Source organism: Mixophyes fleayi, chromosome 1, assembly GCF_038048845.1.
Source record: "Mixophyes fleayi isolate aMixFle1 chromosome 1, aMixFle1.hap1, whole genome shotgun sequence".
Classification (NCBI taxonomy): Eukaryota; Metazoa; Chordata; class Amphibia; order Anura; family Limnodynastidae; genus Mixophyes; species Mixophyes fleayi.
Window position 1 is genome coordinate 62,036,823 of NC_134402.1, and position 27,766 is coordinate 62,064,588.

Below are 27,766 nucleotides of genomic sequence, written 5' to 3' on the forward strand. Positions count from 1 at the left end.
AAAGTTTTTTTATAAAATACCAAAAACTACTTTAATATTTTTTAATTACCACAAAATTTTCACAACCAATCCTGCAGTATAAGCCCATTGGTACTGCAATATTACCAAGTTCACACATTCAGCAGTAAAAGTCCAGTGGTACTGCAATATTACAAAGTTTACACATTCTGCAGTATCAGTCCAGTGGTGCTGTGTCCTGTGCTCTGTCCTGCTGAGTTCCGTAGTGCTGCTGGGTCCTGTGCCGTGTCCTGTTCAGTCCAGTGGTGCTGTGTCCTGTGCTCTGTGCTTCTAAGGGCATAGTTATTTCCCCATTATTCCCAAGTTTGTAAAAAATAAAAAAAAAGTAAAAAAAAATAAAAAAATTAAAAAAAAAAAAAAATATATAATAATTATAACCAAATTTGCAAAACCAATCCAGCATTATAAGTCCATTGGTACTGCAATATTACCAAGTTCACACATTCAGCAGTAAAAGTCCAGTGGTACTGCAATATTACAAAGTTTACACATTCTGCAGTATCAGTCCAGTGGTGCTGTGTCCTGTGCTCTGTCCTGCTGAGTTCCGTAGTGCTGCTGGGTCCTGTGCCGTGTCCTGTTCAGTCCAGTGGTGCTGTGTCCTGTGCTCTGTGCTTCTAAGGGCATAGTTATTTCCCCATTATTCCCAAGTTTGTAAAAAATAAAAAAAAAGTAAAAAAAAATAAAAAATTAAAAAAAAAAAAAATATATATAATAATTATAACCAAATTTGCAAAACCAATCCAGCATTATAAGTCCATTGGTACTGCAATATTACCAAGTTCACACATTCAGCAGTAAAAGTCCAGTGGTACTGCAATATTACAAAGTTTACACATTCTGCAGTATCAGTCCAGTGGTGCTGTGTCCTGTGCTCTGTCCTGCTGAGTTCCGTAGTGCTGCTGGGTCCTGTGCCGTGTCCTGTTCAGTCCAGTGGTGCTGTGTCCTGTGCTCTGTGCTTCTAAGGGCATAGTTATTTCCCCATTATTCCCAAGTTTGTAAAAAATAAAAAAAAAGTAAAAAAAAATAAAAAATTTAAAAAAAAAAAAATATATATAATAATTATAACCAAATTTGCAAAACCAATCCAGCATTATAAGTCCATTGGTACTGCAATATTACCAAGTTCACACATTCTGCAGTATCTTGTGCTACATATAATGGAGACCAAAAATTTGGAGGATAAAGTAGGGAAAGATCAAGACCCACTTCCTCCTAATGCTGAAGCTGCTGCCACTAGTCATGACATAGACGATGAAATGCCATCAACGTCGTCTTCCAAGCCCGATGCCCAATCTCGTAGTACCGGGCATGTAAAATCCAAAAAGCCCAAGTTAAGAAAAAGTAGCAAAAAGAGAAACTTAAAATCATCTGAGGAGAAACGTAAAGTTGCCAATATGCCATTTACGACACGGAGTGGCAAGGAACGGCTTAGGCCCTGGCCCGTGTTCATGACTAGTGGTTCAGCTTCACCCACGGATCTTAGCCCTCCTCCTCCTCCCCCCCCCTACAAAAAATTGAAGAGAGTTATGCTGTCAGCAACAAAACAGCAAACAACTCTGCCTTCTAAAGAGAAATTATCACAAATCCCCAAGGCGAGTCCAAGCGTGTTGGTGGTTGTCAAGCCTGACCTTCCCATCACTGTACGGGAAGAGGTGGCTCGGGAGGAGGCTATTGATGATGTAGCTGGCGCTGTGGAGGAACTTGATGATGAGGATGGTGATGTGGTTATTGTAAATGAGGCACCAGGGGGGGAAACAGCTGATGTCCATGGGATGAAAAAGCCCATCGTCATGCCTGGTCAGAAGACCAAAAAATGCACCTCTTCGGTCTGGAGTTATTTTTATCCAAATCCAGACAACCAATGTATGGCAATATGTAGCTTATGTAAAGCTCAAATAAGCAGGGGTAAGGATCTTGCCCACCTAGGAACATCCTCCCTTATACGTCACCTGAATAACCTTCATAGTTCAGTGGTTAGTTCAGGAACTGGGGCTAGGACCCTCATCGGTACAGGGACACCTAAATCCCGTGGTCCAGTTGGATACACACCAGCAACACCCTCCTCGTCAACTTCCTCCACAATCTCCATCAGATTCAGTCCTGCAGCCCAAGTCACCAGCCAGACTGAGTCCTCCTCAATACGGGATTCATCCGAGGAATCCTGCAGCGGTACGCCTACTACTGCCACTGCTGCTGTTGCTGCTGTTAGTCGGTCATCTTCCCAGAGGGGAAGTCGTAAGACCGCTAAGTCTTTCACCAAACAATTGACCGTCCAACAGTCGTTTGCCATGACCACCAAATACGATAGTAGTCACCCTATTGCAAAGCGTATAACTGCGGCTGTAACTGCAATGTTGGTGTTAGACGTGCGCCCGGTGTCCGCCATCAGTGGAGTGGGATTTAGAGGGTTGATGGAGGTATTGTGTCCCCGGTACCAAATCCCCTCGAGATTCCACTTCACTAGGCAGGCGATACCAAAAATGTACAGAGAAGTACGATCAAGTGTCCTCAGTGCTCTTAAAAATGCGGTTGTACCCACTGTCCACTTAACCACGGACATGTGGACAAGTGGTTCTGGGCAAACGAAGGACTATATGACTGTGACAGCCCACTGGGTAGATGCATCCCCTTCCGCAGCAACAGCAACAGCTGCATCAGTAGCAGCATCTACAAAATGGCTGCTCATGCAAAGGCAGGCAACATTGTGCATTACAGGCTTTAATAAGAGGCACAACGCTGCCAACATATTAGAGAAAATGAGGGAAATTATCTCCCAGTGGCTTACCCCACTTAGACTCTCATGGGGATTTGTGGTGTCAGACAATGCCAGTAACATTGTGCGGGCATTAAATATGGGCAATTTCCAGCACGTCCCATGTTTTGCCCACACCATTAATTTGGTGGTGCAGCATTACCTCAAGAGTGACAGGGGTGTGCAGGAGATGCTTGCGGTGGCCCGCAAAATTGCTGGACACTTTCGGCATTCAGCCAGTGCCTACCGCAGACTAGAGGCACATCAGAAAAGCTTGAACCTGCCCTGCCATCACCTCAAACAAGAGGTTGTGACGCGCTGGAACTCCACCCTCTATATGCTGCAGAGGATGGAGGAGCAGCAAAAGGCCATTCAGGCCTACACAGCCACCTACGACATAGGCAAAGGAGTGGGGATGCGCCTGAGTCAAGCGCAGTGGAGACTGATTTCCGTGTTGTGCAAGGTTCTGCAGCCATTTGAACTTGCCACACGAGAAGTCAGTTCCGACACTGCCAGCTTGAGTCAGGTCATTCCCCTGATCAGGCTGTTGCAGAAGCAGCTGGAGAAAGTGAGGGAGGAGCTGGTAAGCCATTGCGATTACAGCAAGCATGTAGCTCTTGTGGATGTAGCCCTTCGTACGCTTTGCCAGGATCCGAGGGTGGTCACTCTTTTAAAGTCAGAGGAATACATTCTGGCCACCGTGCTCGATCCTCGGTTTAAAGCGTATGTTGTGTCTCTGTTTCCGGCGGACACAAATCTACAGCGGTGCAAAGACCTGCTGGTCAGGAGATTGTCCTCTGAAGAGGACCGTGACATGCCAACAGCTCCACCCTCATTTTCTTCCACATCTATGGCTGCGAGGAAAAAGCTCAGTTTTCCCAAAAGAGGCACTGGCGGGGATGCTGATAACATCTGGTCCGGACTGAAGGACCTGCCAACCATTGCAGACATGTCTACTCTCGCTGCATTGGATGCTGTCACAATAGAAAAAATTGTGGATGATTACTTTGCTGACACCATCCAAGTAGACATGTCAGACAGTCCATATTGTTACTGGCAGGAAAAAAAGGCAGTTTGGAAGCCCCTGTACAAACTGGCTCTATTTTACCTGAGTTGTCCCCCCTCCAGTGTGTACTCGGAAAGAGTTTTTAGTGCAGCGGGGAACCTGGTCAGTGAGCGGCGAAGGAGGTTGCTTCCTCACAACGTTGAAAAAATGATGTTTATAAAAATGAATAATCAATTCCTCAATGAAGTACAGCACTGCCCTCCAGATACTACAGAGGGACCTGTGGTTGTGGAGTCCAGCGGGGACGAATTGATAATGTGTGATGAGGAGGAAGTAGACACTGTAGGGGGAGAGGAATCAGAGGTTGAGGATGAGGACGACATCTTGCCTCAGTAGAGCCTGTTTAGTCTGTACAGGGAGAGATGAATAGCTTTTTTGGTGTGGGGGCCCAAACAAACCAATCATTTCAGTCAAAGTTGTTTGGTAGGCCCTGTCGCTGAAATGATTGGTTTGTTAAAGTGTGCATGTCCTATTTCAACAGCAGACCTCTCAACTGCAGCTCATCCCTCCTCTGCGGGGATAATGTCTCCTGTGCTCTGACACGTCACTCTGTGTACTCTCAGCCTCAGGATCTGACACTACAGCTACCATGCCTCTTGTAGCAGCCCTCACTCCAGGGCCTCTTCCATGTGCAGTGTCCCCCTCTCTCTTGGGTTCACTATAGTGGCATGGAGTTCTCCCCCTCATCCAGGGCACACATTCCTTGCCCTGGCTCAGTCACCACGCTCAGACTTCCAGGCAATGCTGGGGGAGCCTGGGAGCTTCCACCCCAGGTCCCCAGCTACAACTCTCCTCTCCTGTGTCTTCTCTCTCTTTCTGACACTTGAAAGATCGTGCCTTTAAATGAAAAAGTCAGTCTTGATTGCACGACTATGTGCAAGTGCAACAGGGACATTTTTTTGGGTTTACAAAGTCAAACAGTAACACTACGACCCTGTCTGTCTGGGGTCTGTCAATGACGAATTGTCTGGAGCATGTTTTGAGGAGGTATTGTGGCCCCGGTATCAAATTGGGTACCGGGGCCACCCCACTATGCAGTCCAGATACTTGTTTGGTGGAATTCCGACACGTGGAGGGTGTATTTATTTTATTGTGGCCCCGGTATCAAGTTGGGTACCGGGGCCACCCCACTACGCAGTCCAGATACTTGTTTGGTGGAATTCTGACACGTGGAGGGTGTATTTATTTTATTGTGGCCCCGGTACCAAATTGTGTACCGGGGCCACCACACTACGCAGTCAAGATAGATAGATGCGTATCATAGATAAAGTACATTCAGTGGTGTGGGGCAAATTGAAAAATATTCAAAATGCACTGACATTATCAAAAACAAGAGGTTGTCACATGCTAAAACTCCAACATGTATATGATGGAGAGGATGGAGGAGCAGCCGTATGTGTAGTGTAATGCAGACCTGTTGAAGGTTTTTTATATATTTTATTGTGGTGCCCAGTGCCCACTCCTCTACGCAGTCCAGGTACATTTATTGGTGCGAATCAAACAAGTTGATGGTTTTCTTATTATATATATTGTGGTGACCCACTCCTCTACGCAGTCCAGGTACATTTATTGGTGCGAATCAAACAAGTTGATGGTTTTCTTATTATATATATTGTGGTGACCCACTCCTCTACGCAGTCCAGGTACATTTATTGGTGCGATTCATAAAAGTTCAGGGTTTTTAAGATATTGTGGTGACCCACTCCTCTACGCAGTCCAGGTACATTTATTGGTGCGATTCATAAAAGTTCAGGGTTTTTAATATATTGTGGTGACCCACTCCTCTACGCAGTCCAGGTACATTTATTGGTGCGAATCAAACAAGTTGATGGTTTTCTTATTATATATATTGTGGTGACCCACTCCTCTACGCAGTCCAGGTACATTTATTGGTGCGATTCATAAAAGTTCAGGGTTTTTAAGATATTGTGGTGACCCACTCCTCTACGCAGTCCAGGTACATTTATTGGTGCGAATCAAACAAGTTGATGGTTTTCTTATTATATATATTGTGGTGACCCACTCCTCTACGCAGTCCAGGTACATTTATTGGTGCGATTCATAAAAGTTCAGGGTTTTTAATATATTGTGGTGACCCACTCCTCTACGCAGTCCAGGTACATTTATTGGTGCGAATCAAACCAGTTGATGGTTTTCTTATTATATATATTGTGGTGACCCACTCCTCTACGCAGTCCAGGTACATTTATTGGTGCGATTCATAAAAGTTCAGGGTTTTTAATATATTGTGGTGACCCACTCCTCTACGCAGTCCAGGTACATTTATTGGTGCGAATCAAACAAGTTGATGGTTTTCTTATTATATATATTGTGGTGACCCACTCCTCTACGCAGTCCAGGTACATTTATTGGTGCGATTCATAAAAGTTCAGGGTTTTTAAGATATTGTGGTGACCCACTCCTCTACGCAGTCCAGGTACATTTATTGGTGCGAATCAAACAAGTTGATGGTTTTCTTATTATATATATTGTGGTGACCCACTCCTCTACGCAGTCCAGGTACATTTATTGGTGCGATTCATAAAAGTTCAGGGTTTTTAATATATTGTGGTGACCCACTCCTCTACGCAGTCCAGGTACATTTATTGGTGCGAATCAAACCAGTTGATGGTTTTCTTATTATATATATTGTGGTGACCCACTCCTCTACGCAGTCCAGGTACATTTATTGGTGCGATTCATAAAAGTTCAGGGTTTTTAATATATTGTGGTGACCCACTCCTCTACGCAGTCCAGGTACAATTATTGGTGCGAATCATAAAAGTTCAGGGTTTTTAATATATATTGTGGTGACCCACTCCTCTACGCAGTCCAGAAAGATACCTTGTTGCAACGTTTTGGACTAATAACTATATTGTGAGGTGTTCAGAATACACTGTAAATTAGTGGAAATGCTTGTTATTGAATGTTATTGAGGTTAATAATAGCCTAGGAGTGAAAATAAGCCCAAAAACTTGATTTTTAAACTTTTTATGTTTTTTTCAAAAAAAATCCGAATCCAATACCTTAAATCCGAACCGAGACCTTTCGTCAAGTGTTTTGCGAGACAAATCCGAACCTCAAAAATAACGAAAATCCGGATCCAAAACACAAAACACGAGACCTCAAAAGTCGCCGGTGCACATCCCTAATTTACAGACCACTAATAAAAAAAGCATACGTGGCAGTTTTCTTTGATATTTGTAAGATGCATTCAGCCATTGTATTTCTATTTTTGCTGCAATGAAAAATGTCTATTCTTTTTTTTTGCTCACCACATTGCACACATTCCTTTGTCAATATACAGATTTAAGAATAAATATGTTTCTATTTTTATTCATAGAACTAAATTGATGATGAAATAATGTGAAAATCTGCCTTATAGCTAAAATACAGCATGTATGAGTGCTGTTTCAACAATCCTGCTTGTAGTAATTTCAGCCCATGTTTACCAAATGTATTTGCCAACAGAAGTATTCTATTCATAGCGATTCAGAATAATATGTCTTTGTAAGAGCTAATGACAATGCAGTATTTTGGTCTCTAACTCTCTGATTTGTTGTAATAAATGATTCACATGTGAGCAGTAGGGTTGTACATGAGTCCAAATAACTTTTATTTGCACTTGAATGTGATCTGGTTCTGCCAGACCAGTTATTCAAAGTGTAGGTATGTCGGGGCGTATCTTGAAGCTTTTTTCTTTTGGGGGAGTAGTGAATTAATTTAAAGGATGTATCCACCTTTTGCAGACTTTATATGCTTACAATAATAAAACTGTAAGGGTCATTTTTCATTCATAAAGTTGCAATCTATCTGCTTTGTAAGGTACTGAGGCAGTGTGCTAACTACCGACAACACAAATACAGCGGAAGTAAGAAAACAGTGACAGGAGCACCAGGTGTTGGGGCACACACCGGATTGAGTCAATTTTCAGTTTTGGGTGGAGTCATACTTTAAGTGCAGTACTTCACTGCCTCTCACCATGTATAGGTTCCAATAGGGCAGGGACTGATGTGAATGACAAATATTTTTTGTACAGCGCTCCACATTGGCGGCGCTTTATAAATAAATGATGATGATGATAGGAAGAAAAGCATCAGAGGTTACTGAAGAACCTGGCGAGTAGGTTGTTGGTTAACAATCCAGTTGAGCAGAACTGACATCAGAACACTGTCTCAAGTACATTCCGCTTAGTTCCACCCCTGAACGGTAGGTTAGTCTGATTTATTGCTGATGGGATCATTTACTATATAAAGATATAAAGAGGGTAAACCAGCGGTGTAACACAGTCCATACAACAAAAGAGCGGGTGTAGCCGTGCTTCATCCCTTCTGTAGGACCTGCTCTGCTCTTCTGAGCTTGCCCAGGGCCAGCGCATGCACAGTGAACTATCGTTTCAGTAACTTATAGCCCAAATCGGGCTACAGTCAGGGGTCGATTGGCTGTTAGCCACAAATGAAATTTTCCCATTAGGCTGACAGCTAATAGGATCACTTGAGCCGTTTAAAAAAATAAAAAAAAAAAAAAAATTGCTATGATCCACCCCTGCTCTGGCTGTATGTGCTCTGCCTGGTATCAGTGGCAGGGTAAGCTTACTACCCGGCCAACGCCTCAGTATGTTACAGTGATTAGATTGCAGCTGGGACAGTATGCACCACTCTGGCTCCTCAGTTACTATGTGTGCTGAGCTCCTCCAATCAGAGCTCAGAACACACTCCTCTGATGCTCAGCCTCATATAATAAGGCTGAGTGATTGGGGTATCTATCAATATCTGAGACGCGAAGGAGGGTGAAAGAGGAGGAGGAAGAAGGAGAAAAAGGAAGGCAAATCCATCCCCATCTCTTGGTTCTCAGCAGATAGTGCGGAATGACTGAGTGTCAGTGATTGCCTTCCATTGTGCAGAGTGCACTAGTCCACTGTAATAGAGGAAAAGGGGAGGTGATGACATGCGAATTAAGCAGAGAGAAAAGGTGGCTTGATTCAGATAACTTGGGCAGGTTAGTACCTGTGTGGATATGTAAACTGCACTTAGATGTATTGTGTATGTTCCTCTCATGGTATAGGGGCTAACTTGTGTAATGTGTGGCTTGCGTATAGACTGCAGAGCAGAGGCTGCATAATCTGCTCTTCACTTGGATGCACTGTGCATTGTATTGTAGTCACATGGATGCTCTGCATTGTATATCAGTCACTAGGATACTTTCTGTGTTGTATATCAACCATTAGGATTCTCTGTGTTGTATGGTGGGTGCTAGGATGCTCTCTGCATGGCACGGCATGGCTGTCACTTGGACGCTCTCTGTACTTTATGGGCGTCACTTGGATGCTCTCTGCGCGGCATGGCTGTCACTTGGACGCTCTCTGTAATTTATGGGCATCACTTGGATGCTCTCTGAATTCTATAGTTCAGCACAAGTCGTAAACTCATAACTATCACGACCATCCCTTTATTAACTGCCACTCATAAATGTGGATAACAACTTGCGTCTACTTAGCTGTTGCTGAAATGCAACTTCTGCTAATCTTTATTTGCATCACGGTGGTTAAGTGGTCAGCACTTCTGCCTCACAGCATTGGGGTCATGAGTTCAATTCTCGACCATGGCTTTATCTGTGTGGAGTTTGTATCTTCTCCCCGTGTATGTGTGGGTTTCCTCCCACACTCCGAAAACATACTAGTAGGTTAATTGGCTGCTATCAAAAATTGACCCTAGTCTCTCTCTCTCTCTGTCTGTGTGTGTATGTTAGGGAATTTAGACTGTAAGCTCCAATGGGGCAGGGACTGATGTGAGTTCTTTGTACAGCGCTGCAGAATCAGTGGCACTATATAAATAGATGATGATGATGATGACATTGAGAGCCGTCTTTGCTCCTTTCAAATTAGCATGTCACCATGAGTTGATACGTGATAATTTAATCAGTGGTTCCCAGCCTGATGTTGGAACATTTGCCACGTAATAACATTTTTAATTAATATTGCAATAAATAATAATTAGATATATTTATATTACTTATAAATATTGACCTTTGTATATTTTCACCTACTTAAGGTATTGTAGGTTGATGAGAAGGGGGAGATAAAAGATTCAACAAGCATTATAGCAGCATTAAAATAAAAAAAGATACCTAATACTGTAGAGAATAGTTAAAAAAAAAAGATGATTACTAAACGGAAGTTCCTTTTTAACACACAGTCAGTTAGATTAATCCTTATATATACTTATATATTATAATAAGTTTTATGTAGATCAACTCATCCACTTGAATGAATATCTACCAACTTTCTATTATACTCTACTGTCTATTGTCTCATTTGCGATAATACTTGGTGAATATAAAAATGAGTGATGCGTACACTAGTATATGTTAATATTTAACAGTATGAAATCATGTTTTGGTTCAAGGAGATGATAGAGCAGGAAGCTGACATTCAGCAGCAGCTACAAAGCATCAGGAGATCTAGGACACTGAAAGATGGATTATAAAACAAAGTGTCACATAATATACCAAACCATTCTATATATAAAATATTATGTGGGTTTTTAATGCAGTGACCAGCAAAGACCATTTCACTTTATAATTGTACAATACCTTGGTCAACAAATGTATCTAAACTACATGTGTTCCACGTTAAAATTATAGTCTGAAGCCTAAGGACACGTCACCTGACATGTCATCCATTCAACCAGAACTTATAAACAAAAGTAAAATATAATTCCTGATATATCATGTTATTTTAGGAATGCTTAACAAAACTGAACCGGTATGTACAAAAATCTCCAAATTTTTGACTAAAGTACCTAATACTGAAAACCAAAAATATATATAATTTTCATTGGTACACACAACAAATATTTGCACACGTGAAGCCTCCACGGAGGCTAAGGCGTTTTCTTTCTAGTCCTTTTTTAGGTGGATCTTTTTGTTAAATACGGATTCTGCGACTCTAGTCGATTAAAAAGCTGTGAATGTATATTTGTCTTTCAATCCACTCCACAAAATGTGACACGTTACTGTAGACTCCTGGTCCTAGGACTTTGGAAAAACATACAGATCCCCAGGATGTGAGACCATACAATGTCCATTGTCCCTTTGACTGTTCACAGACCAGAGGGCCTCCACTGTCTCCCTGCAAGGAAACAGAGAATTGGGTTAAACATTGGAGGTGCAAAGTCTTTACCTATCAGATTTGCCTTCCTTGTTGAGTGTGGACTGAATGTGCCTACTTTTATACCCACAAGACTATTTAATGAGACTCAAGTGGTGGAGAAGGTGCATATTGGGCCTGATTCATTAAGGAACGGAAAGCAAAATAAATGAGTAACTTTGAAACTTGGCAAAACCATGTTACAATGCAAGGGGAGCAAATTAGTTTATTATTTTGCACATAAGGAAAATACTGGCTGTTTTTTCATGGAGGATGCAAATATTTGTTAACTTTATTTTTACACTGACTGTAGAAGTTGATCTAGGACACACTCTGCCCTAATTATAAATCTGTCCTCACAATTTAAATTTACATCCCCCTCCAATATAACAGGAGTTTGGCAAAGTCCAAAGTTACTCATTTTTTTTGCTTTACTTTCCTTACTGAATCAGGCCCACTGTGTTTTACAGGGGCTGCACAGCATTTTCCTCCCAGTAAAGGAACTTGAATTATATGTGTACTGACAAGATACCTATATGTAATAAACATTTCAAATACATTAAAGTGATACATTAATATATTTGTTGATCAGCTGTCTCCAATGATACTAACAGAAAATATTTTTTGCTAGAATCTTGTAAAATCCTGGATTTAAATTACAGTTGTTGACATTTGATTCTTCAGGGTTAATGTATCAAACCTTCTATAAAGGAAAAGTAGAGGTGTTGCTCATAGCAACCTATCAGAATCTAGCTATTATTTATCTAGTACCTTCTAGAGAATGCTAGCTACAAACTGATTGGTTGCAAAGGGCAACACCTCCAGTTACTTTTTAGAAGGTTTGATACATTTACCCCTTTTAGTTTAACTGTAATAGTTCATTGGACTAAACAACAAACATAAGAAAATACTAGTACGACTTACCATACAAGAATCTACTGTTCCAGACTCATAACCAGCACAAAGCATCCTGGATGTTATTGTGTCAAAATATGACCGGCAGTGCTCTAAAGATATAATGCGAACTTCTCCTTCCTGCAATTTAAATGGCACTGAAGAAAAACAGAATAAAATGTAAAAAAAATAAAAAATAAAATCTTATTTAAGCAAGTTATAGTTTGCAACAATTTTGAAACATTTTATGTAAATGGTATACATGTTATCGAAAGGATACAAACGATCATTTTAACTTGATAAGTGAGTAGTTAAAATGACCATAAAGTGAAACGGAACCTGATGAAGTAGTGAATCTCAAGCAGCATAAAAATAACATAATACAGCTAATAGAATGCATGTTTGTCACTCAGATAATATTCCTCAAATAAAAAGATTATTATACCATACTTCAGTGCACAGAGCATACAGTAGGGAAAAATACGAGTCATGAGACCAGAGTAAAATTATATATATATATATATATATATATATATATTAGATAGATAGATATGGCACAAAATAAAACCTTCACAATTGCCACACGATACCAATTCACAGGTGTAGCCAGAACAAGATTAGGTACTTGTTAATTATACAGGCACCACTTAGCTCACCGCCACTGCTATGCAAGCCTCTGTTTCAAATCTCACCAGAGAAAACTAAACAGGAGAGGGTTTGTAAGAGGGGGTTGTGGGGTTGACTTGGGTGGGAGCTTGTGGGTAGCACCAGCCAGGCCTCACTGGTGCTCCTGTGGGGCAGTAAATGACATGACACCCCACATCGTGGCCAGAGAGGCACTCTTTTTCATCAGGGAGGGGGGGGGGATGAGAGAGCTTGCTTCCTGGAGCTGGATGAATGTAGCGCCTGATACACCCTAGTGCCTGTGTAATAAACACCCAAAATTACAACAATGTTATAATGAATTCTATATAAATAAATAAGACCTTCTACTAACTTTGCATCAATAACAGCTTATCTACATAGTAAACACATTGATCCATGAGCTGAATGTACAGACATATGCTTTTTAGTGCATTATATACATTTTATAAATAAATTGTTTTATTTGTTTATTTTATACAGGACGGGTGTGGAAGGGTTTGGGGTGGTGCAGCTGTGGAGGAGGGGTGACAAGTCAAAAACTGGGCCAAAGAGGGCACAAAATATCTAAACCTGTTCCTGCAAAGAAGCGCATCTTGCAGTCACCTGTGTCTGTCTTACGATACAAGCCCCACTCCCTTGTATCACAACTGGATTGGAATCCATAGCTGTTGGTGAAGTCAAGACACACAAGACAAAAGGATAGTGTTGTACAACTTTTGGGTGAAAAGATGGTCGGATTCTGCAGGCAGCACATGTGCTTTTTCACAACAGCCAAACAGCTTTAATTATTCCACAACTATCCCTCCAGCCATCACAACACCGAGAGCTGTGGAGAGGCTATAGTCCCCTCCTAGCAGAACATTTGATTTTAATTTCCTAGAAGGTCTGTTAATAATTGTGCTATGTGTATGCATTTAAGACTTCATAGCTAAAGCTAACATTATTTTAAAAACTTCAATGAAAACATAATTTACATTAACATGACAAATTAATTCAACATCCTACTCTCTGTTCACATTGCCTATTGTTCATGATGCGAGTAATTGGTAGAGACATCTATTTTCCTGCTCCCAGGAAAATTAGTTTCTTATGGTGGTCTGGAAGCAAAAACAAAATGAGCAAATTCTCTGTATCTGTAATGTCAACAAAACGATGCATGATCAGGACAAGCCATTTAGGAGCCATTTACTTTCATAACGTTATAAGGCTCGGTTCAGTGCAGACCTATAACAACGTGTAAGACACAGGTTGGCTTGCAGGTTCCTCTGCTAACAAATAAAACAGAATGAAGGGTTCAGTTACTTCTAAGTCATATAAGTATCAGTAAAAATAGATAGAAAGCATAAGTTAGAGCTAAAGGTAGCACACCGCCTACAAGACCTAACAAAAAAAAGATGTGTTTTTTAATTGGCCAACTACCTTGTAATTGTTGTTTATAATATTTATTTTTAATATACCAATGAGAAAAACATAAAACATCGATGTGTAATGTGTTGTAGCTCCACCTATGTGGTCTTCTCACAAACCTAGGCCTGATACTGTAGTAAACATTCTAAAAGCAAAAGTAGACGTGTTGCCCATAGCATACAATCTGATTCTAGCTATCATTTATCTAGTACATTTCAGAAAATGATAGCTAGAACCTGATTGATTGCAATGGGCAACACCTCCAATTTTTAGTAGGTTTAGTAAATGGCTAGATTTACTATAAATTATGTTTGTCGGTGGTTTAGTGCTCCAAGCCACCACATTGACTATAGGGAGGTTTGAGTCTGGAATGTTAAACCGCCAGCAACTTGTGGTGGATTCAAAACACCTAAACCTCCAGAAAAAAGGTAGGTTTTTTTTTGGACCTGCTTCTGATTGGCTAGATAACTCTATTAGCGTGTTGCTTGAGCTATCTTACCATTCACTTATGTGGCCATGCTGGCACTTGTAGTATCACATGCATGCGGTATGAATTGTGCACCCATCATAAAATGATAAGTGTTGCCCCCATCATAAATAATTATTGCCCTGTTAGCAGTCAAAAAGTATTGCCCCCTTAATATAATGAATAATAATTTTACCCCTTACTATAATGAAAAATTTAATTTGTCCCATAAGTTAATTATAAATAAAATTTGCCCCCCCCCCCCCTTAACCAGTAAATTATGTTCTGAATAGCAATATAGCCCCAACAGCCTGTTGTATGAACCATCTCGCCCCTCACAACCACATCTTTTTTCCAGCTCTTTTTCTGGCAGTTTGTCAAACTGCTGCTTAGTAAATCTGACCTGTAATTGTATTGTGTTAAAAACTGGGACAGCGATTTGTAATGTGGCGTTTGGGTAAACAGTGACTTTCAGGCGTTGTTCTAATAGTTTAGCCTTTAGTAAAACCAGTGGTTTTAAGACCACTGAAAATCTGCTTAAAAGATGCTATTTTAACAAACTGCTCTTTAGTAGATCCATACTTGCCAACGTTGGAGATCACCCCTCCGGAAGATTTCCAAAGTTGGCCGTACCTTGGGGGCGTGGCCACGCTAATCGCGTCATTAGGCTCTGTCCCTTGTATGCAATACCAATTTTACACTATTATAGCAGGGGGCGGGGTCAGGATGATGTGATTAGCCCCGCCCCACCCACTTCACCAACAAACTGGGCAGGATTTGGGAGATTGCCCTGCTCTCTAGGGAGTCTGGGAGAGCTCCTAAAAATTTGTGAGTCTCCCGGACATTCCGAGAGAGTAGACAACTATGTTAATATAGTCCTTCCGATTACCTATATTACCCTGTTAAGTTATCAAAGTGTTTCTGTGTTTGTAGCGAGGTATTGACATGTGACTGCACAATCATCTTATAAGGACATATTTACTCAAATTATCTATGATAGCGTCAGATTTCATTATAGCCACGTCTACTAGGAATAAAAATGTTAGTAGAAATTATGTTTTGAAACTGTTTGAAGTTGAGTTAATTTTTGGGAATTGTATTGCATTAGATTTTTCTTTTCCTTTTGCTTTCTGTGCAGGTTTATACTGACGTGGGAGTTACAGAATTTTTTTTCCACTTATACTGATGATCACTTTATGAGAAAAAAGGACTTTGCTGTGGTTTATATAGTTGACATTTACTTTCTCACGTTTGTTTTAATTTGGATTTTAGTGCGTTTTATTTATGTTTACACGAAGAAAGCGCTTATAATGTATCCTTATTCTGTATGTAATATTGTAAATAGTATCAGCAGTTTTATGGGGGATCATTTTAATACAGGTTTGCATTTTTTTATAGGAAAGGCATCAGACCGCTCCACAAATGATTACCCATACAACCTGATGTTGAATGATCTTTTTGGCATTTGTGTAAAATTGTATGATGCTTTTATAGAGATTTGCTATTGAAGGTTCACATAACTCACGTAGGTTAATTTATTTACAACGTTGCATTAGTTTCTAACCAATTATGGATAACACAGAACTACCATTTGTAGGGGTACAACAAAAGTAATGCACAGTTTTTCTCAATACTTACTTTTGTTTCCCATATGACCCCAACCTGTAATATAACAGTACGTGTCCGGTTCCACCAACTGGCCCTTGGTAGGTAAGCAGACGGGTCTTACATAACTGGTCTCCACAATGTCTTCATTTAGTTCCACAATGCTGATGTCATAATCTACCACAGCCCTGTTGTAGCGTGGATGAAGGATTATCGTTTTCACCAGACGTGTCTGCATGAAATCAGAGGGGTGATCCAAGTTGTTTATACCGAATACAACTTTCCACACAGCGGCATGTTCCCTCCTGAGAAAATATTACATGTCACAATTTTTTATACATTCACAATATATGAAACAATTATATATAAACATAGTATTATATTATCATAAATACTGTTATAAATATTACTGGACAACTCTAACATAAATGCATTTTTTATATTTACCATTCCTACCTAGGTGCATGCCTACTTTAAGATTTGAGATATGAACCCATACACACGTCTGCATGAACAGTTGATTTGGGATTGTAGGCCAAAAAATGGCCCTCCTGCATCCTGTCAGTTTAGGAGTTAGGAACAACTCTTCACGAACGTCTTCATTTTCTCCTTAAATTCTATCACAAAGAACTGGCACAGGGAGAATAAGAAGGGCTGAGAATGGGATAAGTATTCTGGGGACAGTGAGAGCATAGCGATAAAAAGAGGAAGCGTGAGAGCTGAAGAAAAAGGGATTAAGGATTGTAAAAGAGAAAGGGCTGAAGTGTAAGTGGGACAGGAGAGCAAGTGTAGCAAGAGGAACAAAGCAGAGGAGGCAACATAAGGGACACATCTGGCAGGAGAAGAGTGAAAGATAGAGGCAAGGAGAGAGAGTGAGAAGATCAGTCCTGAGGAGGTGAAAAAGGGTCATTGCTTGAAAAAGAAAATATAAAGTATATATCAGAGGGCATAGAGTGGAGAAACAACACTGCAGGGATAAAACTACAGAGACAATGGCAGAGCAGCGTTACAGAGACAACGCCACAGAGGCAATGGCAGAGTAGTGTTACAGAGACAATGACAGAGCAGTGTTATAGAGACAACACCACAGAGACAATGGCAGAGCAGTGTTATAGAGACAACACTACAGAGACAATGACAGAGCAGTGTTACAGAGACAACACTACAGAGACAATGACAGAGCAGTGTTACAGAGACAACACTACAGAGACAATGACAGAGCAGTGTTATAGAGACAACACCACAGAGACAATGACAGAGCAGTGTTACAGAGACAACACTACAGAGACAATGACAGAGCAGTGTTACAGAGACAACACTACAGAGACAATGACAGAGCAGTGTTATAGAGACAACACCACAGAGACAATGGCAGAGCAGTGTTATAGAGACAACACCACAGAGACAATGACAGAGCAGTGTTACAGAGACAACGCCACAGAGGCAATGACAGAGTAGTGTTATAGAGACAACACCACAGAGACAATGGAAGATCAGTGTTATAGAGACAATGCCACAGAGGCAATGACAGAGCAGTGTTATAGAGACAACACCACAGAGACAATGGCAGAGCAGTGTTATAGAGACAACACTACAGAGACAATGACAGAGCAGTGTTATAGAGACAATGCCACAGAGGCAATGGCAGAGCAGTGTTATAGAGACAACACCACAGAGGCAATGACAGAGCAGTGTTATAGAGACAACACCACAGAGACAATGGCAGAGCAGTGTTACAGAGACAACGCCACAGAGGCAATGGCAGAGCAGTGTTATAGAGACAACACCACAGAGGCAATGACAGAGCAGTGTTATAGAGACAACACTACAGAGACAATGGCAGAGCAGTGTTATAGAGACAACACTACAGAGACAATGACAGAGCAGTGTTATAGAGACAACACCACAGAGACAATGACAGAGCAGTGTTACAGAGACAACACTACAGAGACAATGACAGAGCAGTGTTACAGAGACAACACTACAGAGACAATGACAGAGCAGTGTTATAGAGACAACACCACAGAGACAATGGCAGAGCAGTGTTATAGAGACAACACCACAGAGACAATGACAGAGCAGTGTTACAGAGACAACGCCACAGAGGCAATGACAGAGTAGTGTTATAGAGACAACACCACAGAGACAATGGAAGATCAGTGTTATAGAGACAATGCCACAGAGGCAATGACAGAGCAGTGTTATAGAGACAACACCACAGAGACAATGGCAGAGCAGTGTTATAGAGACAACACTACAGAGACAATGACAGAGCAGTGTTATAGAGACAATGCCACAGAGGCAATGGCAGAGCAGTGTTATAGAGACAACACCACAGAGGCAATGACAGAGCAGTGTTATAGAGACAACACCACAGAGACAATGGCAGAGCAGTGTTACAGAGACAACGCCACAGAGGCAATGGCAGAGCAGTGTTATAGAGACAACACCACAGAGGCAATGACAGAGCAGTGTTATAGAGACAACACTACAGAGACAATGGCAGAGCAGTGTTATAGAGACAACACCACAGAGACAATGACAGAGCAGTGTTATAGAGACAACACCACAGAGGCAATGACAGAGCAGTGTTATAGAGACAACACTACAGAGACAATGGCAGAGCAGTGTTATAGAGACAACACCACAGAGACAATGACAGAGCAGTGTTACAGAGACAACGCCACAGAGGCAATGACAGAGCAGTGTTATAGAGACAACACCACAGAGACAATGGCAGATCACTGTTATAGAGACAATGCCACAGAGGCAATGATAGAGCAGTGTTATAGAGACAACACCACAGAGACAATGGCAGAGCAGTGTTATAGAGACAACACCACAGAGACAATGGCAGAGCAGTGTTATAGAGACAACACCACAGAGACAATGGCAGAGCAGTGTTATAGAGACAACACTACAGAGACAATGACAGAGCAGTGTTATAGAGACAATGCCACAGAGGCAATGGCAGAGCAGTGTTATAGAGACAACACCACAGAGGCAATGACAGAGCAGTGTTATAGAGACAACGCCACAGAGACAATGGCAGAGCAGTGTTACAGAGACAACGCCACAGAGGCAATGGCAGAGCAGTGTTATAGAGACAATGCCACAGAGGCAATGGCAGAGCAGTGTTATAGAGACAACACCACAGAGGCAATGACAGAGCAGTGTTATAGAGACAACACCACAGAGACAATGACAGAGCAGTGTTATAGAGACAACACCACAGAGACAATGGCAGAGCAGTGTTATAGAGACAATGCCACAGAGGCAATGACAGAGCAGTGTTATAGAGACAACACCACAGAGACAATGGCAGATCAGTGTTATAGAGACAATGCCACAGAGGCAATGGCAGAGCAGTGTTATAGAGACAACGCCACAGAGGCAATGACAGAGCAGTGTTACAGAGACAACACCACAGAGACAATGGCAGAGCAGTGTTATAGAGACAACACCACAGAGACAATGACAGAGCAGTGTTACAGAGACAACGCCACAGAGGCAATGACAGAGTAGTGTTATAGAGACAACACCACAGAGACAATGGCAGATCAGTGTTATAGAGACAATGCCACAGAGGCAATGACAGAGCAGTGTTATAGAGACAACACCACAGAGACAATGGCAGAGCAGTGTTATAGAGACAACACTACAGAGACAATGGCAGAGCAGTGTTATAGAGACAACACCACAGAGACAATGACAGAGCAGTGTTACAGAGACAACGCCACAGAGGCAATGACAGAGCAGTGTTATAGAGACAACACCACAGAAACAATGGCAGATCAGTGTTATAGAGACAATGCCACAGAGGCAATGACAGAGCAGTGTTATAGAGACAACACCACAGAGACAATGGCAGAGCAGTGTTATAGAGACAACACCACAGAGACAATGGCAGAGCAGTGTTATAGAGACAACACCACAGAGACAATGGCAGAGCAGTGTTATAGAGACAACACTACAGAGACAATGACAGAGCAGTGTTATAGAGACAATGCCACAGAGGCAATGGCAGAGCAGTGTTATAGAGACAACACCACAGAGGCAATGACAGAGCAGTGTTATAGAGACAACACCACAGAGACAATGGCAGAGCAGTGTTACAGAGACAACGCCACAGAGGCAATGGCAGAGCAGTGTTATAGAGACAATGCCACAGAGGCAATGGCAGAGCAGTGTTATAGAGACAACACCACAGAGACAATGGCAGAGCAGTGTTATAGAGACAACACCACAGAGACAATGGCAGAGCAGTGTTATAGAGACAACACTACAGAGACAATGACAGAGCAGTGTTATAGAGACAATGCCACAGAGGCAATGGCAGAGCAGTGTTATAGAGACAACACCACAGAGGCAATGACAGAGCAGTGTTATAGAGACAACACCACAGAGACAATGGCAGAGCAGTGTTACAGAGACAACGCCACAGAGGCAATGGCAGAGCAGTGTTATAGAGACAATGCCACAGAGGCAATGGCAGAGCAGTGTTATAGAGACAACACCACAGAGGCAATGACAGAGCAGTGTTATAGAGACAACACCACAGAGACAATGACAGAGCAGTGTTATAGAGACAACACCACAGAGGCAATGACAGAGCAGTGTTATAGAGACAACACCACAGAGACAATGACAGAGCAGTGTTATAGAGACAACACCACAGAGACAATGGCAGAGCAGTGTTATAGAGACAACGCCACAGAGGCAATGGCAGAGCAGTGTTATAGAGACAACGCCACAGAGGCAATGGCAGAGAAGTGTTATAGAGACAACACAACAGAGGCAATGGCAGAGCAGTGTTATAGAGACAACACTACAAAGACAACGCAGTAGAGAGAACTCTGCCAGGGCTGTTCTTGACTATTTGCATTTTCACCCCCAGATAAGATAAAACTATCAGGCCTGCATATCACTCACATCACACACTTGGTAGTAAGCACTGGCAGGGTGAATAGGGCAGTTATTTAATCTTAGGGCCAAGAGACAATGTTCCAGTTTTGGACTCATCACTACCAGGATACGGAGCAGTAAGCATACATACATATTAGTACTGAGAAGGCTTATGGCTTATGCACTCTGCTTATAGTGAGTAACTTTGACTTTGGAGATTAGTAGTACTTTCATTTAAAGTTTTAAGAATTAAATTATTATTTTATTGTGAATTCAAATAATTAGTAACCAAAAGCTTCAGTGAAGGTGATTAGCAGAAATTGTAAAACTGTAGAGGTGATTATCCAGGTTGCGTTCGAATAATGGTCAATGTTCTTTGGTGTTTTCATAAGTGTTGTGAATTTAACTGTAAACAAATATTCCCATTTTGTTCCCTAACTTCTGTAAAAAATATTTCCCTTTAAAGTATTAATTACTTTAGGGTCCTGTCTGGGAATTCACCTTTCTCTGTGTTGGCGATATCCTCTCTAAAACAAGGAACGCTGTCATCACCACTACCTCAACTACAGAGTACCACACTGTGACAGTATGGACCTCCTATGCTACCCTGTCCATGTGCTTCTGGGCACCGTCTGGGCTTGCCTTGCCACGTCCCCTTTCTTTATCCCAAAGTGCACCCCTCTAACAGCAGTAGGAAGGGCCTACTACCACCACTAGACTTCTTCGCCAGCACCTAACACCGCTTGCTTCTGGGTAACTCTTGCTGCTAGGGTACCCCTTTGCTGGGCACCTGGGCTAGTACACCTGACCTCTTGCCTTCAGAACAGGGTTGCTGTGGATGGTTCCCTGGCCTATCACACTGGCCAGAGCTGCAGGTAGCGGGCAGGGGGTTGGTACTGGATGCAGGGTTCCAACCTCAGAATAGCCAGATAGTGGATTAGATTGGTCTAATCTCTAGCCACAGGAATTACAGCAGGTATGTAGGCATCAAAGCAGGCTCTTGAAGCAGTAATGTTTTATTAGCTCAAGTGTTCTATTAAGGACAGCTACATACACTAGTTTAAGGTACTAGTGATCTCCAGAAGTACAGATGGAATAATTATACATTACATGGAAAGACAGTGCTCCTTTTATACACATTCTGACACACACGTTAGCAAGGGGTAACACTACCCCCTGAACCTAGATGGCTCCGCAAAGTGTGTATCAGGATGCAGTATGTTCTTCAAACTTGAATTTAAATGCAATGCATAGTTATCAAAATTTACACCTTTCTGTTATATCCTTAAACTTGTTGGTTGCATTATTCAGACAAGTTCTAAGATACAGGATGAAAACCACACATGAAAGGAAGGTATTGACCTCCTGCAGTACATTTAGGTGAAAGCAAGTGTTTGTCACTTCACATGAGAAAGGTCTAATTAGCGTTCATGATGATTTCCTCTCGAAGCTAAACAACCCAAACATGACATACTATCTCAGAAGTCAATACATTTCCATACAAACCAATATAAAAAGATAAGTACATTTGCAATGATATACAGAGGTCCACTGCACTCCTAATTAAAATAAATATCTACAATGAGTTATTTTTATGTGATCCAGCCACAAACAAGTTATTTATAAGTGATCCAGCCACACACACCATAATTGTGTCTAATCATTACATGGAAAAAAGAGGAATAAAATTGGTTTTGTTTACTTTTTTCTCTTAGAGGACAGAATGCTCTAATAATCTTAACATATGTTGCAGAACCTTATTTGGATAAAAACTAGATGTAACCAGCTGTACAATTCTCATCTTTGTGCAATATGGCTTTAACTTCCTTAATGCATTTCAGTGCTGTGCACTTTCATCAGATCCTTTAATTACAATACCTCCATGTCTTTTATTATTCCTCCTATGTGCCAATAGTTTATGATTGTACAGACGAACCTCAGTTTAAGCAAAACTGAAACATCCACTTCAACCCAAAGAAACGTTCTGCAGGGTTTTAATCCTGTATGTGCTGATTTTCTGTGGAAATGCTGGTTTTGAATTAATTTGGGACATGTGATTACCATAATAATGTTTGAAATATACACAAAATTGTTTTAAGAATACTTTACCAATAAGTAGCATAACTCACTGAGAATATTGTTGAACCAAGTGTTATAATTTCACTATTTATCTCTTTGTGAATGGAGAGAAGTCAATACATGGCACTGTTTGGAGAACATATGTTATAAGGATATTTTGATGTATAAAATAGACAACGGTAATAGTTGATAATTCATGTTAATGTATAACAGGGTAGGTTAATCATTTCAAGATATCCTCATATTTAATTAACTTTGATGCATAAGCATCCAATATATTATCTCAATCAAAAAAATAAGCTCAGAAAGATTGCCAACTTTTTATGTAAGCCTTTCAGTGTCAGTTCCGGCATTCCACACAGAGTTGTAAGGGTTAGAAATCAGCATGGCTTCATTTCCTGCTGTCAGTCGGTCGTCATCACACTGTGTAGACTGTCTCTTTATAGACTAAAGATGCTTTAAGAGCAAATAAAACAGAATTCCACACAAATGCAGATGCATAAAAATATATCAATGTCACAGATGAAAAATGTCAATCTGTTAGTGGTCCTAACCCTGATGCCTGATGAGAACTTTAAAACAAACTATATTTTACTAATGTCTCGTTTTCCCTGCCAAAAACATTCCATGACCACCCCTGGCAATATTTCCCAAGAACAAGACACTCCAGGGGAAACATTCTCAGTGCTGTTATAGGGTACAGGAGGAGTTGTCTATAGTGGTAACGTTTATATCTAAACTGTTCCCTGAGTACAGTGATTCCAAAGTCATTACAACCATTAGAACTGTCTGGAAATACTGGAGTCATTAGAACTGTCTGAAATAACAGATGTAACATTAATCTTTAACAAAATGTTTCCTATTAGGTTTATTGCTCTTGTATTATGATATTACCAAATAATACTGCTTACAGTTAATTTATCAAGTGACTGTGCATTGCGTAATCTTTATAGTGTACAGTTGAAAGCAAAGGTTTGGAAACCCCTGGTCAAGTTACATATGTCATCGAATTTCTAAGTGAAAAGACATAAGCACAAACTCTACAGCAAACAAATTTGAACATGATAAACTTCTGAATGTTTTAATGTACAATTAAAATGTATTTGCTGAACTGTATGAAAAATCCATAAAACAGTAAGTGCGGGATGTGCAAAAGCACTAATAAAAAAATATAATTCACAATTAGTCGGGTACAAAAGATTCCTTTCTTACCTTTAATGAGGACAATGAGTACAATGTTTCAGGCCAGACACAGGAACCGATATCATGGCACTGTGATGTCTTCATAAACGGCCATGTGTCTGGCCTCAAACATTGACCTACTGGATATCTGTGCTCATCAATAAAGGCAAGAAAAGAATATTTGCATTCATGCCTACTTTTGAGTGATAATGGGTTAATTGTCGATTTTACAAAAGTTTGGGCACCCTGCCAATCAGTACTTAATATCACCTCCTTTGAGAGTTTTTCTATTGTTGCTTTGGGTATTTTTTCCTGCTCTTCCTGGCAGATATTTTCTTTTAAGCTATGTCTGTTTAATTAATGTACCTGTCCAAGGCTCAAAATCCCCCAGGCAAATATCCATAGTAACAATAATTAGTTTATTTAACAAAAAGGTAACACCAAACAGCAATAATAACATTTAAATAATAACCTGCAGCAAATCATACTACAGCCTGGCATGGCCAACATACAGGGTATAACAAAAACATGTCACCAGCTACAGGGCAGACCCTCTCCCCTTTGAGGCTACCAGCAAGGCAGCGGCGCGGGTCACTGTCACTCTGTTTTTCACAGACACATTCCCCAAGACCTGGAGAGAGATCAGGACACAGACAGTACTCCGAGGACCTTCCCTTCCCTATCAGCTGGCAGAGACCGTAATCTCAACGCCAGACTAACTTCAGCTATCACTGGCTAGTGAATGCCAAGTTGTGGTTTTTGGAGCTGTCTTTTAAAGACAGGAATGGCCTTCTGTGAAGTTCTAGGAACTTCTGCCTGTAATGTTCAGTCGTTCATTCTCTGTCTTTACCGTTTCACAGGTAAACTTGCAGACAAAGGGATAGCAGATAAGTCTCTCTTGATACAATTAGGGACAAGTATTGTTCTGTGACTTTCAAAGAGCTTGTTTAAACAACAGAGGTCAATCCAGAGACATTAAATTTAAATACATAATGCAGTCTTCTGTAATAAAAAAAAAAGCTGTTTCCTTGGACTTTTTCATTATCTTAACAAACACAAAAACACAGTTAAACAAAGGACCATATGATACAGGGACCTAATAATTAAGTTCCTTTAGCCTTCAATCCCCCAAAAATGTCATTATTAAGGATGGTAGCTATTTATAACTATAGGACCGCAGCAGATATTGGAGATATTATCTGTGGACCCATTATTATTGTACACATTATTCCCCATAGGCAATTTGCGTGATTTAAGAAGTTCCAAAAATCAATTGTCCACAAAAGCCCACCCATCTGAACATTAGTCATTGAAGCCTATGGGGAGAACATTGCAGTAGAGGTATCTTGGATCCCTCACCCCAGCCTACCTGCTCACCCCTCTAGTCACTATCACAGGTATGTCTTTGCGCAATGCAACTTTGCCATAATGACCGGAGAGGAGAGAAGGACAACAGGACTTTTAAGGTAAGTGAAATCATCACTCATCACCGGGACAGCCTCCTATCGAAGAATTCATGGGGCAAAACTCTGTTGATTAATAAATATGCCCAATAATCCTGCCTAAGCTCAGACAATGGACTAACCTGCATGTGTGCACAAATTAACAAAATTGTGATCTTTCAGACATGTAACAATTTACAAATACAGTATATACAAATAAACATAATAATAATATTATTATTAATAATAATAATAATAATAATAATAATAATAATAATAATAATAAAAACATGATTGGGACATCTGGGGAACTAAAGAGCTAGGAAAGTACATGTTTTTATAGTCCACACTTTGTGAGAAACTAGGTGCAGACTGGTTCAGGTGATATTAATACCTGGGGACTGTTAAATGGCTAGAAGTGTGGTTACACTGCACACATGCCACTGTAAGGAATCAACCCCATACTGGGGATTCTCCACAGGTGGCTGTCCTGCACACACTATAAATACAGGCATCATCAGCTCCTGGCACACTGGGATGATGCAACGCTTTGCAATGCTGAAAAACACATGTAATCATTTTGCGGACAACAGCAATCATGGCTGAGCAGCTACACCTGATTGTATAGCGCAGCTCAGCACTTCTGCTAGCAGCGCAATCAGGGTTGATTGCAGCCTTAATATATGCTTCACATACAGCAAAGCTTTGCAAGAACAAATTTTGGATTACAATAAGGACCTCCAGCAAGAAAGGTTCATAACAACCACAGTCACTGTTTTCTTTTTCAATCTGTTCAACTTTTGTATACAAGTGTAGTTGTGCAAGTTGTGGCTCAGTGGTTAGCATTTCTGTCTCACAGCGCTGGGGTCATGAGTTTGATTCCGGACCAGGGCCTTATCTGTGTCGAGTTTGTATGTTCTCCTTGTGTTTTGTGTGGGAAAACACACTCCAAAGAATATACTGGTAGGTTAATTGGCTGCTGACAAATTTAACCCTGGTCTGTTCCTATCTGTGTGTTAGGGAATCTAGACTGTAAGCTCAAATGGGGCAGGGACTGATGTGAATAACAAATATTCTCTATACAGCGCTGAAAAATGTATTGCACTATATAAACTGATGATGATAATAATGAAGTCAAATTATATTTTCACTGTATAATGTAGCTTGTAATTACATTCTTTGTGATATTACTGTAAGTTGCTATAGAACACAAAAAATACAGACTGAGGGACCTATTGATAAATAGGTGCCTTTCCTGTGACGATAACAATCATTTTGTAATAAAAGATCACTTATCGTCCCAATTTATCAAACAAATAAGCATTACTCTGCTGTTCTGGTGATGTTGGCTCAAACTAAGTAGTAATAACAGGATAAAACAATTTAATGCACTTAGACATTGACTGTGATGGTCAAAAGCTCCAAAGTCTAGGACCGGATGTCTGTAAGCGGTAATCAGAAATCTACATATGTTCCACCATGCGTTGTAGATTACGTCACCCAAACGCGTTTGGAATACCGGTCCTTTATAAATGTGAACACATTTTAAGCTATAGACAAATTTAAAATAAAAATATAACACATATAAAACCATACATATATGGTTTAATATACAAAAATATATAGTAAATTCCTATAATGAACAGTTTTTAATTAAAATGAAAAAGGGACCAAGTTTTCCATTTACATATAATTCAATAAACTTTATTGAACACATGTAAAGAGATGTCACACTACGGAATCTAGAAACAACAGTTAACATTATACCCCTGATTAAAATCCATTGTTAAAGCTGTAATAATTCTCTATACTAGAATGATGATATAAAATGGGTGGAATAAATTATTTAAACAAATTAAAAAAGGAATTCAAATAAACAATGTATATCACCATCAAATAACATTGACTCAGGAGAAAATCTGAACTTTTAATGCGCAGAATCAGTTTTAAGGCAATTACTGTTTGCGCTCTTAAAATGAACAGAGAATATATTCTGAAACAAAACCAGAGAAAAATAAGCCCGCGCTCGGTATAGCCCACATTATATATGGTACCAGCTGCTTGGCAACAAGCCCGCGCTCGGTATATCCCATATTGTATGTGGTACCAGCTGCGTGGCAATATAAATGGGCATTTATATTGCCACGCAGCTGGTACC

The 27,766-nt window shown here is 40.6% G+C and overlaps 1 protein-coding gene across 1 annotated transcript in view; it reads right to left on the reverse strand.

Moving 5' to 3' along the window:
• Positions 1-7,499: 7,499 nt before the first annotated feature.
• The window catches only part of CORIN (corin, serine peptidase), a 207,583-nt gene continuing 187,316 nt past the window's right edge, over positions 7,500-27,766 (reverse strand). Inside the window, exons 20-22 of the mRNA XM_075195300.1 lie at positions 16,034-16,305; positions 11,908-12,035; positions 7,500-10,965 (exon numbers count right to left, since the gene is read on the reverse strand). Of these exons, the coding sequence (XP_075051401.1) occupies positions 10,783-10,965; positions 11,908-12,035; positions 16,034-16,305 (583 nt within the window). The 3' untranslated portion in view covers positions 7,500-10,782. The remainder of the gene's footprint in view (positions 10,966-11,907; positions 12,036-16,033; positions 16,306-27,766) is intronic.